This window comes from Passer domesticus, chromosome 28, assembly GCF_036417665.1.
Source record: "Passer domesticus isolate bPasDom1 chromosome 28, bPasDom1.hap1, whole genome shotgun sequence".
NCBI classification, from domain to species: domain Eukaryota; kingdom Metazoa; phylum Chordata; class Aves; order Passeriformes; family Passeridae; genus Passer; species Passer domesticus.
The window spans coordinates 3,302,943-3,321,265 of NC_087501.1; the positions used below are offsets into that span (position 1 = coordinate 3,302,943).

Consider the following 18,323-nt stretch of genomic DNA (forward strand, 5'->3'; position numbering starts at 1 on the left):
AGGAAAGGAAAGGAAAGGAAAGGAAAGGAAAGGAAAGGAAAGGAAAGGAAAGGAAAGGAAAGGAAAGGAAAGGAAAGGAAAGGAAAGGAAAGGAAAGGAAAGGAAAGGAAAGGGGAAGAGGGGAAAAGGGGAAGAGGGGAAAAGGGGAAAAGGGGAAAAGGAAAAGGAAAGTTAAATGCAAAGTTAAATGAAAAGTTAAATGAAAAGTTAAAGGAAAATGAAAAGGAAAAGGAGAAGGAAAAGGAAAAGTTAAAGGAAAAGGAAAAAGAAAAGGAAAGTTAAAGGAAAAGGAAAAGGAAAAGGAAAAGGAAAAGGAAAAGGAAAAGGAAAAGGAAGCTTTATTTGGAGCACGTGGGTTACCAGGCTCTCCAGTCACTGAAGCAGAGTGCCCAAATCCCAGTGTACATGGAATTCTCCCTCTCAGTTTGCTCTCTGCCTCTGGCCTGGGCAGAGGGACAAAGGCAGGAGCAGACACTCAAAGTGAAGAGGCACCTCGAGCAGACCCCGATCTCCTCAGCAGCACCAAGTGCCCACTCCAGGACACAAAGCCAAGGGTTTAAACGAACTGGAAATTGCTGCTTGCTGGGAAACTCCTGACACAGGTAAGATAAATTCCTCCAGGATGCATTCAGGAGTCCAAATGCATCAAATAACCTCAGCTGATCTGCTCTTTAAGTTGTTTTCCAGGCCGTTTCTCCTGGGCTGCTGACCTGAGAATTCCCTTTCAGTGGGGACAGAGGGGAGGGAAAAGCTCTGCAGCCACAGCAGAGGGCAGACACCAGGGCAGGCAGAGACAACAGCCAGAGAAAAGTGCAAGGTATTAGCCAGAAAGGCTCCAGAAAAATAAAAATAAAATAAAAATTTTAAAAAAATATTTAAAAACCTTGCAAAATTGCCTCGGTGAGGAAACACAAACCCAGCAGCTCCCCCCAGGCTTTGCCAGGAGCAAACCCCGAGCAGGTGAGCAGGAAAATGAAGCTCCTGATCCCACTGGAGCCATCCCAAAGCCATCCAGGGGTCTCAGCAGTTTGGGGCAGCCCCAGCCTCCAATTCCATCCTCGCTTGGCTCCACTGGAGGGAAATTCGGAGCCCTGCCTGGCTTAGGGCAGAATTCCTGCCTGGATTGGTCCCACCTTGCCACAATTGCACCCCAACCTCACAGCAGCACCAGGAACAGCTGGGTCTGCACCTGGAGGGAAAGGAATCAACTGGATGGAGATTCCTGGAAGCACTTTGGGGTCCTGACCCTTCCCAAACCATTTTACAGACACTGGATCTCCACAGCTGCCAGGAAATCGGCATTCTGAGAGGAACAGAGGATTTGTCTTTCCCAACAAACTGTGGGTCTGGTGGTGAATAAACAGCACTGGGAGAGAAAAGAAACAATGGGGAGGATTCCACTGATTGATGAATGGAAAAAGATGTTTGCTTTTACAAATAAACTTTAGGGTAGCTGATAAATGAAATTGGACATTGAAAGATGAAAGAAACAATGGGGGGAAACCACTAAATTCCACAAGAATTAAAAATTAAAAGGGAGGGTTGTACATTAGAGGGGAATGTTCAGTATCAGGTGTTCTGGGAAGTCTGAACCTCTCAAGTGCCTCAGAAATGGGGAAAGAGAGAAGGGAAATGCAGCCAGGAAATTGGGATAAAAGGGAGGCTGCATCCTCCAAAAATGTGAGAGAGCCCAGGGGAATTCCCCATGGTCTCTCCCTTTATTGGAATAAAGTAAAAGGACTCCTCTCTCTCCTTTTGGACATAAACCTCTGGTGTTTGTGGATTCATTTTCCTGACAATTCCAACAAAAGCCAACCTTCAGCCATGCCAGGGCTCCCAGGAAGCCTCAGATTCCAGGGACCCCTCCTGGGGCAGGGCTGAGACCCAGAGCTCCCCCAGACCCTCCACAGCAGGAGCTGTGGGACAAATGGGATGGTGACTGTCCCCCTGCCACCCCAGAGTGCCACTGCTGCTGCCACCCCTCACCTCCAGCCCTCCCGGCCCCAGGTGGAACAGGGAAAATGCAGCTTGGGGTTTGGGAACGGGGAAAATGCAGTTTGGGGTTTGGGAACAGGGAAATGCACTTTGGGGTTTGGGAACAGGGAAATGCAGCTTGGAGTTTGGGAACATCGAGATTTAGGAACAGGGAAATGCAGTTTGGGGTTTGAGAACAGGGAAATGCAGCTTGGAGTTTGGGAACAGGGAAATGCAGCTTGGAGTTTGGGAACATCAAGATTTAGGAACAGGCAAATGCAGCTTGGGAACAGGGAAATGCAGTTTGGGGTTTGGGAACATTGAAGTTTGAGAACAGGGAAATGCAGCTTGGGGTTTGGGAACATTGAGATTTAGGAAAAGGGAAATGCAGTTCAGGAACAGGGAAAATGCAGTTTGGGGTTTGAGAACAGGGAAATGCAGTTTGGGGTTTGAGAACAGGGAAATGCAGTTTGGGAACAGGGAAATGCAGTTTGGGGTCCCCCCTGGCCCTCCCAGCCCTGCTGCTCCTCAGGGCCCACCCTGGGGTGCTCCAGGGGAAGCTCCAGTGAAACCCATGCTGGGTGAGACACAAACCCCCCACGAGGGACGTTTTTATCAGCAAATTCTTTCCCACCGACTCTGGAATTTCTCCCTTGTTTGATCCTTTAATATTAAAGACGCTTTTGTGCCTCAAAGGTGTAAAATCAAGGACTTTGTTTCCAGGCTTCTGGCAAAGCCTCCCTGCCAGAGCTCTGATCCTGGGGTTCAGAGCAGGAGGAAATTTCAGTGCTTCAAGCAGGTTGTTATTTTTTTTTAATATCGCCATCCATTAACAGAGCTCTGAGACCTAAATATTGATTGCCTTTTGACGTGTTATTGATCACCACTGTTTCATGCAATTTATTCCCACAGCCATTACTCAACTTTAAATTAAGTACAATAATTATTTCAATTATTTAAAATGGAATTATTAGTTAAATTACAAGCAGCGGCAGTTTAAGTTGTTATGAATAAATAACAATTTAGGAGGTCAACAAGTGTTTTAATTGGTTTTTAATTTGTACGTGCCAAGTATCATCTCAGAGTAATGAGAAGAGAATGGATCCAGATCCAGAGGTGAGTTTTCAGACCAGATGTTACCAGGGCAGCTTTTCACTGTTCTGACACTGCCCAGACCCAATCTCATCTTGAATTAAGTAATTGGCTCCTGGGCCAGATAAAAGGGGCCTGGACAAGCACTCGATTTTCCCTTTTATCTTCTTTGAGGACAATAATTTGTTCTGCATTCAGAGCTGTGTTCATGCCCTCGTTCCTCCCACGGCATCACTGCTTTGAATGGGGAGAGAGAGAGAAAAAATCACAACAAACCCAAGGGTTCAGGGCCGGAGCAGCTGCAGGAATTGGCATTTCCAGGGCTGAGCTCTGGAAGGTTTTGCTCCCTCTGACCATCAATAATTGCTCTGCTCTGGCCCAGCAGCTTTAACCTGAAAATCACCTGGCCCAGGGCTGGGGACTGGTGTGTGCAGAGGCTTTTTTTGTCTTTTTCTGACCCAAAACCAGCCCTGGCACAGCTCCTGGTGGCAGCTCCAACACCCTGCCTGCCCCTGACAAACACCCTAGGAAAACACGGCCATAAATCCCCAAATTGCCATTTCCTGCAGCTTTTACTGCCAGAGCTCCCCAGGTTCCTCAGGACACCTTCCAGGTTAAATAAAGAGCAAAAAACAACGAGCTTGCAGAAACTCAGCGTGGCCCATAAAACATTTTAACTGAGCACTCCTTCAAACACAACCTTTGGCACTCCCAGCTCGCTGCAAAGGCAGGTTTGGCCCAGCTGCAGATTTGCCTGGCTCACATCCATCCAGGCAAGCCTCTTGCCGGTTCGAAGTTTTTAAAACCAGACCCAAACCTGGTTTCAAAGCCCAAAAGCTTCAATGCTCCTTCTGTGTGAAAAACACCAATCAATTTTTTTTTTAAATTCATGAGTTTTTCATCAATATTCTTTCTAACTTTCTGTCTGTATCCTTTCTCTAGTCTTTAATGTAGTTTAGTAAAATATAACATAATACAATAAAATATAATAAATAAAATAAAATAAAATGGAATAACTATAATAAATATAATAAAATAACTATAATAAATATAATAGAATAACTATAACTAACTATAATTAATATAATATAATATAATATCCTTTTAAAAACATGAAGTCAGATTCAATCATTCCTCCTTCATCCTGGGGACCCCACAAATACCACAACATTATTTCATTATTATTATTCTTGTTATTAGTAATATAATTTTCATAAGTATCATCCTTATTATCATTATTATTAATTAATAAGTTGGTATTGTATATTTATTATTTTATTAATTTTTATTTATTTTTATTTATTTTTATTTTATTTTATTTTTATTATTTCCTCCCAAGCACTCAGAGGATTTTTATTTTGAATTGTTTGTGAGGAAAGGGCCCATTCTGAACTGGATTTTATTTTATTTTATTTTATTTTATTTTATTTTATTTTATTTTATTTTATTTTATTTTATTTTATTGTATTGTATTGTATTTTTATTTTATTATTTTATTTTATTCCCTCCCGAGCACTCAGAGGATTTTTCTTCCTAATTATTTGTGAGGAGAGGGCCCGTTCAGAGCTGGTTTTTATTATATTTAATTTTATTTTAATTTTTATTTTATTTTATTTTATTTTATTTTATTTTATTTTATTTTATTTTATTTTATTTTATTTTATTTTATTTTATTTTATTTTATTTTATTTTATTTTATTTTATTCCAAGCACTCCGAGGATTTTTATTCCTAATTATTTGCGAGGAGAGGCCCATTCTGAACCGCTTTTGGAGGATCCTGAGCTCGGGATCCACCTCGGAGGGGTCTGAGCACTGCTGCACACTGCAGGAGCCCAGCCCGGGACGCTGCCGGCCCGCGGTGGCAGTGGGTGACATTCCCCCCGCGGTGGCAGTGGGTGACATTCCCCCCGCGGTGGCAGTGGGTGACATTCCCCCCGCGGGGGCAGTGGGTGACATTTCCCCCGCGGTGGCAGTGGGTGACATTCCCCCCGCGGTGGCAGTGGGTGACATTCCCCCCGCGGTGGCAGTGGGTGACATTCCCACAGGCAGGCACAGCAGGGCGCAGGGACAGGGATGTCCCGCTAGGTTCGTGCCAGCCCGGGAGGCTGCAGGGCAGAGGTGGTGGCTGATGAACCGCGCTGACAGCGCTAATCCAGCGGAAAAAACCTCAGCTCACATGCAATTAAATCACTCTTTAAAGGGGGGAAAAAACCCAGCAGGACAACTGTGAGCAAACTCTGGAATTCTCTGCCCTCCCTGGAGCCCTTCCCGGGGGAAAATCCCGTTTGTGCCTCGGAGATCCAGCCCTGAGCCTGTCCCTGCCCGCTCAGGGGGAACTCACCACGGATGTTCTCAGAGATTTTGTTTTAAAAATGAGAAAACACCAAAAACCTCCCTGGGCTGCTCAGACCCTCCTTGTGTCCTCAGCACAGAGCCCCAACCCAGCCCAGGCTCCCTTTGCTGGGACTTTTCCTGCTCCAGAGTTCCTGCTTTGGGGTTTTTTCCTGCCAGGATTTCCTGTTCCAGAGTCCCAGTTTGTTGGTTTATTTCCTGGTCTGGAGTCCCCATTTGTTGGTTTTTTTCCTGCCAGGATTTCCTGATCCAGAGTCCCAGTTTGTTGGGGTTATTTTCCTGCTGGGTTTTCCTCTTCCAGAGTCTCTGGTGTGGGTTTCTTCCTGTTCCAAAGTCCCTGCTTTGGGTTTTTTTCCTGTTCCATAGTCCCTGCTTTGGGTTGTTTTTCCATGTTCCATAGTCCTGGTTTGGGTTTTTTTCCTGTTCCAGAGTCCCTGCTTTGGGTTTTTTTCCTGCCAGGATTTCCTGTTCCAGAGTCCCAATTTGTTGGTTTATTTCCTGGTCTGGAGTCCCCATTTGTTGGTTTTTTTCCTGACAGGATTCCCTATTCCAGAGTCCCTGGTTTGGGTTTTTTTCCTGTTCCAAAGTCCCTGCTTTGGGTTTTTTTTCCTGCTCCAGAGTCCCTGCTTTGGGGTTTTTTTCCTGGTCTGGAGTCCCCATTTGTTGGTTTTTTTTCCTGACAAGATTCTCTGTTCCAGAGTCCCTCATTGTAGGTTTTTTCCTTTTCCAGAGCCACTGGTTTTGGGTTTTGGGTTTTTCCTGTTCCAGAGCCCCTGGTTTTGGGGTTTTCCTGTTCCAGAGTCCCTGAGTTTGGGTTTTTCCTGTCAGTTTTTCCTGTTCCAGAGTCCCTTGTTTGGGTTTTTCCCTGTTTTGGTTTTTTTTCCTGTTTGTTGGCATTTGCTGCCAGCCCAGGAGGGTTCTGGGGAGCCCCTGAGGCTCTCAGGCTGTCACAAAGGGGGATGTCACACCCCAGGGCCCTTTTCCCCAAAGTTTCCCTCATTCCTGGGGCTGTGGCCAGGAATTCTTCTCTGGAAGGAGAGGGAATTTGGGCAGCAATGTTTTGGGGTCACAAACCCCCAAAGGAGGAGACTCCAGCTCCCCCAAACCCCTCACTGCCATTCCAGGGCTGGGTCCTGCACACACACAGGGAAACCCTGCAGCCAGCACAGGAAATCTGATTTTAGGGCTTTCAGGAGAGCTCTGGGAACGGGCAGATCCACCAGGAGCAGGGCCTGGAATAATCCAAAGAAAGATTCCTGATGCTTTTCCCCCACATCCCCTGTCCCTGGCAGGAATTCCGAGCACTCAGGTGCTCTCACCTGCCTGGGTGGCCAAGGAAAGGCTCTGCTCACCCCAAAGTTCTGGGTTTGGTCTTTTTTTAATCCACAAAAAAGCATAAAACGAAACTTCTGGGGCTAATTAAAGAGAAGGTGATGGGGTTTAAGTCCCTGGGCAGTCCCTGCCAGCCTTGAGAGCGTTAATTGTGTGCACTGAGAGCCCACAAATCCACCCTGCTGCTGATGGAAGGAGCCTGCAGCAGGCTGGGTTTATTTATTTATTTATTATTCCGAGGGGGTGTGAGCAAGGCAAACCCCGAGCCCCAGCACCTCCAGGTGAAGCAGCGCTGTTGTGCCAATTATCTGAAGCCTAATTAAGCACAGAGGATCGCTGTCTGTGCAGCGTTCTGGAAATAAAAATCTGCTTTTCATCTGGCAAAGCCTCCCGGGGATAACCAAACTTCCACTCCCAAGGTGTGACCTGGGCTGGGAAGGGAGGGAAACAGGGATGCAAATCTCTGGGAAGGGAGGAAAAGAGGAATAGAAATCCCTGGGAAAGGAGGAAAAGAGGAATAGAAATCCTTGGGAAGGGAGGAAAAGAAGAACACAAACTCCTGAGAAGGGAGGAAAAGAGGAATGAAAATCTCTGGGAAGGAGGAAAAGAGGAATAGAAATCCCTGGGAAAGGAGGAAAAGAGGAATACAAATCCATGGAAAAGGAGGAAAAGAGGAACACAAATCCATGGAAGGGGATAAAAGGAGGAATAGAAATCCTTGGGAAGGGAGGAAAAGAGGAACAGAGATCCCTGGGAAGGGAGGAAAAGAGGAATAGAAACCTCTGGGAAGAGAGGAAAAGAGGAATGGAAATATCTGGGAAGGGATGAAAAAGAGGAATAGAAACCCCTGGGAAGGGAGGAAAAGAGGAATACAAATCCATGGAAAGGGAGAAAAGGAGAAATAGAAATCCTTGGGAAAGGAGGAAAAGAGGAAAACAAACCCATGGGAAGGGAGGAAAAGAAAAGAGAAACAGAAATCCCTGCATTTCAGCACCTTCACTGCAAACCAAGTGGGAAGAATCCATGGCTCCATTTGTTGTGTTAATCCACCAGTTTTAGATAAAATTCTCCTCAAATGCTCCCAAAAAGTCCCTTTTGTTCCCAGCTGAGCCCCTGGCATCAGCAGCTCTCCAGGACTAATTGGTCCTCACCAAATCACAGAAATGCCTCTGCCACCCTCAGCCCCAACTTCAGCAGGGTTTAAAAAATTGGTAAATAGGCCTGAGGAGCCCCGTGCTGCAGCTGCCCTCGAGGAGAGGCCATTTCTGCACTTTCATTTTCATTTTAATGCAATTTAAGACATTCAGCTCAAGCTGGTCCCTTGGAGAGGCTCTGCACCATCCCAGCCCCTCAGTCTGCAGGGAGGGGCCAATGTTTGATTATTTCCTTCTCATTTAGGCTCTGATCCATTTTGCCTTCCTGGACACGGATTAAACTGTTGGGAAATGAGTGAAAATTGCCTGCAGGAGGGCAGAGTTTTGTTCCTGTGGGGCTGCAGAAGTCGCTGTCACCCCTGGGAGCATCGCAGGAAATCTCCGGCAGCAGCAGAGCCAGGCCTGGGCCAATTTCCCTGCCAGGATTTGCCTGGATTTTGGGGATTTTTGAAGCAGATCCCTCTCAGAGCAACCAACGAAACCCAGAAATATCCCCTGCTTTTGGGGGCAGGACAAACACAAACATCCCACACCTTTCCTGGAGGTGGAGAAGGAAAAAAGGAGGAAAATCCTTCAGCTCATCCTCTGCCTTCCTCCCCTACCTCAGCCGTGGGGACATTGGCCATAAAATTGATTTTATTTTGTTTTAGACCAAGTGCCAGCCACTTACAGAGGTTTGCTGATTTGGGGGCTATTTAATAAAAAGCTATTTAATAAAATAGCTTACAGAGGTTTGCTGATTGGGGGCTGTTTAATAAAAAGCTGAAATGAACTCCCAGCAGTCTGGGGTTGTAGAGCCCAGCACGTTTCACCTCCTGCCCCCTCTGAATCCCCCCAAAAAGGATCAGGGGCTGTTTTATTCCCAGCACCCCAAGCCACACCTGGAGCTGCTACCCAGGAGGGGAAATCATTCCAATAATCACATTTTAGAAGCTTCTCTTTTTCTCCCTCACCTCTCAAACACCAAAATCCTTTCCCAGAAATCAGAGTGAGGGGAGCAGAGGCTGAGTGAGCCCAGGAAAATTGGGGATTGAGCTGGTGCTTCTGGATGGGGAATTGAGCCTTCCCCGAGCAATTTTGCCCCCTTTTATTCCAGCTCTGGCCCAGGGCTGATCCCAGAGGAGCTCAGCCCTAAATCCAGCAGTTTTCCAGGCAGGATGAGCTCCTGGGGCACTCCCAGCTGTGCTGGTATTTCATTTACCCAGCTATTTAATGCCATTAAACACCAGCAAGGCAGACTGGAGGGCTCCAGGCTCCAAAAAGTGATTTTTAAAAACCAGAGAAGATTTTCTGGAGTTCCCTTTAAGAGCAGGCACTGAGGGTATCTGTGACCCTGAAAAGCAGGAGTTGGGGTGCTCAGAGCTGCTCCAGGGTTTGATGTGCCAGGGCCAGGCTGGCACACAGAAAACTCTGGTGGCAGCAGCCCCAGGTGAAAGGCAGCAGCTCTGCTCACCTCCAGGTGTGGAATTCATCCTGGAAAAATGTGATTTATGCTGGGCTCTCTGGGGCTGAGATAAGTCAAATAGAACAAAAGGCACATTGGGCCTGTTTGCTAAAAAAAAAAACACCAAAAAACCACAATAATTCCAAGCAGTTACCGTGTAATTTTCCAGAGGAGAAGAAGTCTTTGCAGAATAATCAGTTCTTAAAGAAATCTCACAACAATAATCCTCCCAAATCCTGCTCCCCAGACGTCTGCAGCAGAGGCTTTGCAGCTCTCAGGAAGCACGAGGAGGTTCCCCAGCCCAGAGAACATTTCCCTGCAGAAACGATGCCTTGAGCCCCAGCTTTCTTATTTTTCACATTCTGTAATTAGGCCGTGATTCTGAGCTTGGTGTTAAGTGTTTGCATGTTCTCTTCACACGGTGGGGAGACAAAATAATTCCTTCTTCAGTTTAAGAACAAGGGCAAGCTCCAGGCCCAAAAAATATAAACAACTGAATTGGAGAGAGAAAAACAAGCAGGATGGGACTTCATAACCTAAAGCTGGAATTGGACAATTAACTCCAATACGCAAATGGAGCAGAACTTATAAAAGTGACAGACCTCGTGAGTGGTCGTGCAAAATTACCCACAGCAGCAGGAAAAAAAATAAAAATTAATCAGGGATGATGATGATGTCAAAGTGTAATTAAGGGTAATTCCCTGCATGGAAATTCCTAGAAGTATTTGGCACTGAACAATATTGGGCAGGTCACTGGATTTAATAAAAATCTCTTAATTAAGAACATTTTTGAGTGGTTGAAAAGGCCACGAAAGGCAGGGAGAGAAAGGTGATGGAAAGTTTCATCACCTTTGTGCAGGTAAATTCTGGGTGCTCAGGCTCCTCTCTGGCAGCCCCAAAAAGTGATTTATTGCTGGGAGCTGATGGGACACAAACCCTCCCCAGGCCCTGCGTGGCACAGGCAGAGCATTAAAAATATAAATAGAAAATGAAGCATTTCTGGGTTTGAGGCAGATGAATGTGACCATCTGCTCCAGCAGCATCCCAAAGCCTCTGAAACAGCAGCCTCTGGTGTCAACATCCTGCTCCTTCCCTGCACTCCACCTTCAACCAGAAGCAGGGCTAAAAATACAGAAAAGCCACAGCCAGGGGCCCCGGGGCCTCCTCTGCTCTGTCATTCTCCATCTCAGCATAAATCACATTATTTGTGCTTGGAACACACCCTGACAAGGGTCAGTGCTCTAAGCCAGACCAGATATTCCTGTCCAAAGCCAGGCCTTGCCACTTTTGTCTCTGAATCCTCTCCCAAATTCTGTCACAGCACATCGCAGACACAGCCACAAGCACAGAGGAAACACAGAACTCCAAACCTGGCACTCCTGCACACCCAGCTCTGCCATCCTGCTCTCCAGAGCCCCCAGATTCCCGTGGTTTGGAGGAAATAATCCTTGTTCCAAAAGCCTGAGAGCCCCAAAATGCCAGCAAAGCTCCAGCACCTGCTGGGTGATCCTGGGAGATGGGGATGGGCAGCCCCTGAACCCCCAGGGGAGGGAGCTCATTCCCTGGGAGGTTTAAATGATACCAAAAAATGAAATTCAGGAATATTAATATAAATATTGACAGGGAAGCCCACAGGAGGCACTGCGGGGGTTTGGAGGAAATAATCCTTGCTCCAAAAGCCTGAGAGCCCCCAAAATGCAGCTCCAGGACCTGCAGGGTGATCCTGGGAGATGGGGATGGGCAGCCCCTGAACCCCCAGGGGAGGGAGCTCATTCCCTGGGAGGTTTAAATGATACCAAAAAATGAAATTCAGGAATAATAAATGTAAATATTGACAGGGAGGCCCACAGGAGGCACTGCGGGGGGTGGGAGGACAGCTGGGAGCAGAGCGTGTGGCTGTTATTTAATGAGCTCTTCGTCCTAACGAGCCCAAGATCCAGAATTTCCTGCAGGGAGCCACTGGAGCAGAGCCAGGAGAGGCTCCAAGAGCACCCAGGTCCTGCCTGGGTTTGGGTTTATCCCGTGCCAAGCCCAGGGCTGGGTTATCAACACCCCAGCTGGGCTGCTGGTAACTCCTGGAGAGCAGATCAATCAATCAGGGACTGGATTACCCTGTGTTTTTATTGATTATCCTGTGTTATTATTGATTATCCCATGTTATTATCAATTATCCCGTGTTATTATTAATTATCCCGTGTTATTTTTGAGATTAGCTTGTGTTATTATTGATACTAGCCTGTGTTATCATTGAGATTATCCTGGGTTATTATTGATTATCCTGGGTTATCATTGAGATTAGCCTCTGTTTTTATTGATTAGCCTGTGTTTTCATTGATACTAGCCTGTGTTATTATCGATTATCCCGTGTTATTATTGAGATTAGCCTGTTATTATCGATTACCCTGTGTTATCATTGATTATCCTGTGTTATTATTGATAGTAACCTGTGTTATTATTGAATATCCCATGTCATTATTGATCATCTTATGTTATTATCAATTATCCTGTGTTATTAATAATTATCCTGTGTTATTATTGAGATTAGCCTGTGTTATTATCGATTATCCCGTGTTATTATTGATTATCCCATGTCATTATTGATCATATTGTGTTATTATCAAATATCCTGTGTTATTTTTAATTATCCTGTGTTATTATTGAGACTAGCCTGCGTTATTATTGATACAGGACCTGTGCCCTCAGCCGGGACTGGCACAGCACAAATGTCCCACCCAGAGCTGCTGAATGTCCCCAAACCGCCCCAAACCTGCCCCTGGAGCAGAGATGGGCACAGCCAAGGAGCAGCAGCCCCCGGTGGCTCCGGCCCTGCCCCAGTCCCAGCCCCTTTGGGATGAACAACTGGGAGCTCATCCAATTCCTGTCATTAAAAACAGGACAAAAGGGCCAATCTGGGCCCCCCAGGCTCATCCCCACACCAGCACAAGTTGCTGGTTTTACCCAAACCCAGCCTTGTTGCTCTGGAGAATTTTTTCTTTCTTTTCTGTAAGCACGCAGCTCTCTGAATAGCAGAGATCAGAGCTTCTCATGGCCAAAAAAAAAAAAAAGCAATTAAAAACTCCCCAAAGCCACAGGAATGCTCGGAGATCTCTGCTCCAACAGCTCCCACCCCATTCCTTCAGGTGGCTTCGTTTTATCGGCAGTTAAATCCCCAAACAACGCTGGTTTAGCACCAAACCAAACAGGAAAATCCCCAAACAACGCTGGTTTAGCACCAAACCAAACAGGAAAATCCTCAAACAACGCTGGTTTAGCACCAAACCAAACAGGAAAATCCTCAAACAATGCTGGTTTAGCACCAAACCCACTCGGATCTCCGTGATCTGAGCTCGGGGTGTGGGGACTGAAATGCAGCAGGGAATTTACAGAATTCACAGAATTCCAGTCAGAGACGTGCAGCTCAAAATGAGTTCGGAGGCACCAGTGAGATAATAAATATTAGTGACTCTCTCTTGCAGTTACAAGCCTGTCAGGGCGATTTTTTCCTGTAAAAACACAAGCCCAGAGCTATCCATGTATATTCATTCCAACAGATTTCAAACGCCATGCCAGGGGTTTCTACAACTGCTCCATTTGTCTTTAATCCCCGCTCAGAACAGAAATCTGAGCACAATCTGTCTCTGAGGCAGCTTTGAGACAACTTCATAAAGCAAAACCTCCCAGCTCCGGGCGTGGAGCTGAGCTTTAACTGCTCCAGCCAGAGCTGCCAGGGAGCACCGCCACCAAAGTGCCCCAAAATCGCTGCTCTGCCTCACAGCCATGCCCAAAACTCTGCCCCAGCCCAGAACTCCAAACCTCCAACCTGGCGAGTTTTAATTAAAGAGCTGGGATTTGTTGCTTGGCAGCACCAGAAGCATCCTCCAGCCCTGTGCTCTGAAATTCCAGCTCCTGACCACACTTCCCCCAGAGGAAGAGCTGCCAGGGGTTCCCAGGTGGGAGGCGCAGAAGGCACCGAGCATCCCCATCACCGATTTGGGCGCACGGTTCCCTCTGCAGGCACCGGTGCTTCTCGATCAAAGTGTAATAAAAACCGGGAATTTCTCTTTTCCGTTCTACTCTCGTCATTTATTTCCCTGCCCTCTAAGCTGGCGGGGTTCTGGGGGTTGGTTGGGGGTTTTTTCCTCCCCCAAAACACCACATTTTGTCTTTTACACAAAATCCTCCTCTGCTGGAGCCGTAATTCAGGGAGAGCTCCGGGCAGGGAGGCTCAGCACCTGTGGCCAGCTGGCACAAGCCCGTGGCTACCTGAGGATGCTCTCCCCTGCAGAGAGCAGAGCCCAGAAATCCCATCCGAAGGAAAATGGAAGCGCAGACACGCCGGGCGCGCAAAGGGAGAGCTCCGCTGCTGAGGAACCTGCGAGGAGCCGCAAAGTCTGATCGCTGCGCTGTGAGAAAGGAGGGAGCGCGTGTGCCCAACATCACAGAGCCGAGCACCGCAGCAGGAGCCTTCCTCCGACAGGGAGGACCGAGCCCCGGCCGCACCTCCCCGCACTGCCAGAAGCCCAGGCAAGGTGCGGGACCCGGCGGTGAGGGGGAGGTCTATCCCCCTGCTGACATCCTCCGGCTGGCTGCCCTGAAGAGGTGACTGCCCTCCGGCCATTTACCAGCGAAAAGTGAAATAAAATCACCAAAAAACCCGGCTCGGAGCATCTCCAATGCCTGCCTGGCACACGGCAAACAGATCCACCCGCGCACGGAAAACGGATCCAGCATCGGCCGGAGGCACCCGGGGGATGAGACCGCGCTGCCCGCGGGGTCCCGGAGCCTCCCGGAGCCCGTCCCGGGACAGCCCGAGCGGTGTCCGGGCAGGGGCAGAGCCAGAGCCAGCCCCGGCTCCGCGGGATGCCCGCGGCTGCGGCAGCGCACAGCGCGGAGCGCTCCGCAGCCTGCGGGGATGCGCTGCGCCCCGAGGACCCGAACGGCTGCGACCACCCCGGGACCACCCCGGGATCATCCCGGGACCACCCCGGGATCATCCCGGGACCACCCCGGGACCACTCCGGGACCACCCCGGGATCATCCCGGGACCACCCCGGGACCACCCCGGGATCATCCCGGGACCACCCCGGGACCCCCAGCGCGGCCCGGCGCCGTCGCCTCCGGTGCCCGCGGCGGTGCGGGTGTTTCTCCGGGAGATGGGATGTGGATGTTCTTCCCAGAGATGGGATGTGGATGTTTTTCCCGGTGCTGGGATGCGGGTGTTTCTCCCGGAAAAGGGATAGCAGATGTTTTTCCCAGCGCTGGGATGCCGGATTTCTCCCGGCGCTAGCATAGCGAATGTTTCTCGCAGAGGTGGGATGCGGGATTTCTGCCGGAGCAGGGATAGCGGATGTTTTTCCCGGGGCTGGCATGCGGGATTTCTCCCGGAGCAGGGATAGCGGATGTTTCTCCCGGCGCTGGGACAGCGGATGTTTTTCCCGGCGGGTCCCCGCATCCCTCCCGCTCCCCCATCCTCTGGCGCTCCCCCGGCCCCGCAGCAAGCGGTGCGAGACCCCCGCACCGCACAGTCGCCCTGGGGCGGGCAGGACGAGCCCCGCTTACCTCGCAGCGCGGCCGTCCAGCTGCACAGCCCCAGCAGCAGCAGCAGCAGCAGCCGCCGGTGCAGGCGCGGGGCTCCTCCGCCCATGCTGAGCCCGCAGCGCCGGGGATGGAGCCCCGGGATGCGGAGCCCCGGGATGTCGAGCCGTGGATGGAGCTGCGGGATGCGGAGCCCCGGGATGCGGAGCCGAGCTCCAGCCAGAGAATCGCCCGGGGTTTTGGGCGGTTTGGGGGTTTTTTTCCCCGCTCCTCTCCCCGGCGCTCTCTCGCCGCTCGGCTCCCGGGTTTGCGGCTCTGCGGGGCCGAGGTGCGGGCTCCGCTCCCCGCTCCGGCCGCCGCCGACTCCGGGGCCGCGGCGCGCTCCCGCATCACTAATGAGCCGCCCCTCCCCCCGCAGCCAATTAGGGGCGCGCGGGGCGGGTCCTGCCGGCGGCGCGCGCGCAGGTTTGGGGGGGGGGGGGGGGTGGGGACATGCGACACCCCCCCACCCCTCCCCCCGCCCTTCCCCCCAAAAGTGCGGCGGGGGAGGGGCACCCAGGTGAGCTGGGACACGCCCAGGTGCGAAGGGACACGCCCAGGTGTGCGGTGGGGACACGCCCAGATGTGCGGGATGCGTGTGAGGACACAGCCAGATGTGCGGGATGTGGGTGGGGACACTCCCAGTTGTGCTGGGACACGCCCAGATGTGCGGGATGTGGGTAGGGACATGCCCAGGTGTGCGGTGGGGACACGCCCAGGGCACCGCCCCACACCGTCCCCACCCCGGAGGTGCGGGACCTGCCAGCCCCGACCCGGGAGAGCCCCTGGAAGCAGCTCCAAGGCTCCCCCACATTCCCGAGGCCAGGCGGTGACACCCAGGCTGTGACACCCAAGGGCGGCCCCCTGCCCTCCGTACCCCTCTCCACCCTTTAAACTCACACATCTGGGCCCAAACCCCCAAAAACTCATCCCTGTGCCCAGGAGCGAGATGAAAAAGCCCCCCAAGCCCACCCCCCATTCTGGGCCGTTGTTATCAATATTGCAGGGGGCTGTGATCTAAAATTCTGTTTCTTGCCCGCAGCAGCAGCAGCAGTTTCCCTTCCCCAGCTAATTGCACATCAATATTTTTATCACACACCTGATCAGGACACACCACGAGGGTCCAAGCCCAGGAACTGCCTGAGTGAAACCACGGCTGCTCTGCTCTGGGAGAGGTTGGGAAGCAGAGGCAGCACCTGGAGGAGGAATTGTGGCCGTGAAGAACGGCAGCTCTGCCAGGCTCTGCCCTTGGATCCAGCCAGGGCACAGGATTTGGGGAATTTGTGGTGTTTTCTTTCCAGTGGGCAGAGGGGGAGAGGAAAGGGGCAAAATCACGGGGAATCTGGTGTGTCAGAGCTGTGTGGGACATAGACCCTGCAGAAACCGGGCAGGAGAAGGCACAAAGTGAGATTTGATGCTCAGGAGTGGAGATTCCCCCAGCACAGGGCAGGAGCAGCCAGGCCCTGTTTGCATCGTGGTGCCTGCAGGGAATTCTGGCTGTGGAAGGGGAGCACGGTGGAATCCCTGGCCAAGACGTTGCAATTTTTTGTCCATCCCCCTTTTATTTTGGAAATCAACTCCATTTCCATCCCACTTTTGGAAATCAACTCAATTTCCATCACCCTTTTGGAAAATAACTCCATTTCCATCAGGGTCCAGCCCAGAGCAGAGTTCAGGGCTCATCCTCCTTTTGGAAATCAGCTCTGTTTCCATCAGGTGTTGAGCAGACCTCAGGGATAATCCTTTTTCTTTTGGAAACCAACTCCATTTCCATTCCCTCTTGGAAATAAACTTCATTTCCATTGGGGTCCAGAGCAGAGCTCAGTACTCTTTTGGAGTTCAACTCCATTTCTGTCAGATGTTGAGCAGAGCTTAGGGCTCATACCCTTTCTTTAGGAAATAAACTCAATTTCCATTCCCCCTTTTGGAAATCAACTCCATTTCCACCCTCCTTTTGTAAATAAACTCCATTTCTATCAGGTGTTGAGCAGAGCTCAGGGTTCATACCCTTTGTTTTGGAAATAATAAACTCCATTTCCACCCCCTTTTGGAGATCAACTCCATTTCCATCAGGTGTTGAGCAGAGCTCAAGGCTCATCCCTTTTCTTTTGGAAATAAACTCCATTTTCACCCCAATTTTAGAAATAAACTCCATTTCTACCCCATTTTGGAAACAAACTCCATTTCCACCTCCTTTTGGAAATAAACTCCATTTCCATCAGGTGTTGAGCAGAGCTCAGGGCTAATTCCTTTTATTTGGAAATCAACTCCATTTCCATCCTCTTTTGGAAATAAACCTTGTTTCCATTGGGGTCCAGAGCAGAGCTCAGGGTTCATCCCTCTTTTGGAAATCAACTCCATTTCCACCCTGTTTTGGAAATAAACTCAATTTCCATCAGGTGTTGAGCAGAGTTCAGGGCTCATCCCCTTTCTTTTGGAAACCAACTCCATTTCCATCCCCCTTTTGGAAATCAACTCAATTTCCACCCCATTTTTGAAATAAACTCCATTTCTATCAGGTGTTGAGCAGAGCTCAGGGTTCATACCCTTTGTTTTGGAAATAATAAACTCCATTTCACCCCTTTTGGAAATCAGCTCCATTTCCATCAGGTGTTGAGCAGAGCTCAAGGCTCATCCCCTTTCTTTTGGAAATCAACTCCATTTTCACCCCAATTTTAGAAATAAACTCCATTTCTACCTCATTTTGGAAACAAACTCCATTTCCACCTCCTTTTGGAAATCAACGCCATTTCCATCAGGTGTTGAGCAGAGCTCAGGGCTCATACCCTTTGTTTTGGAAATAATAAACTCCATTTCCACACCCTTTTGGAGATCAACTCCATTTCCACACCCTGTTTTGGAAATAAACTCCATTTCCATCAGGTGTTGAGCAGAGTTCAGGGCTCATCCCCTTTCTTTTGGAAACCAACTCCATTTCCATCACCCTTTTGGAAATCAACTCAATTTCCACCCCCTTTTTGAAATAAACTCCATTTCCATCAGGTGTTGAGCAGAGTTCAGGGTTCATCGATGCCCTTTCTTTTGGAAACCAACTCCATTTCCACCCCTTTTTGGAAATCAACTCCATTTCACCCCTTTTGGAAATCAGCTCCATTTCCATCAGGTGTTGAGCAGAGCTTAGGGCTCATCCCCTTTCTTTTGGAAATCAACTCCATTTCCACCCCTTTTTGGAAATAAACTCCATTTTCACCCCATTTTGGAAATCAGCTCCATTTCCACCTCCTTTTGGAAATCAGCTCCATTTCCATCAGGTGTTGAGCAGAGTTCGGGGCTCATCCCCTTTCTTTTGGAAATAAACTCCATTTTCACCCCATTTTGGAAATCAGCTCCATTTCACCCCTTTTGGAAATCAGCTCCATTTCCACGGGCCCAGGGCAGA

At 49.4% G+C, this 18,323-nt stretch overlaps 1 protein-coding gene across 1 annotated transcript in view; it reads right to left on the reverse strand.

The window, feature by feature from the left end:
- UNC5D (unc-5 netrin receptor D) overlaps positions 1-15,290 on the reverse strand; it is a 92,413-nt gene extending 77,123 nt beyond the window's left edge. The window contains exon 1 of the mRNA XM_064400593.1: positions 14,909-15,290. Coding sequence (XP_064256663.1) covers positions 14,909-14,993 — 85 coding nt within the window. The 5' untranslated portion in view covers positions 14,994-15,290. The remainder of the gene's footprint in view (positions 1-14,908) is intronic.
- Between the last annotated feature and the right edge of the window lie 3,033 nt (positions 15,291-18,323).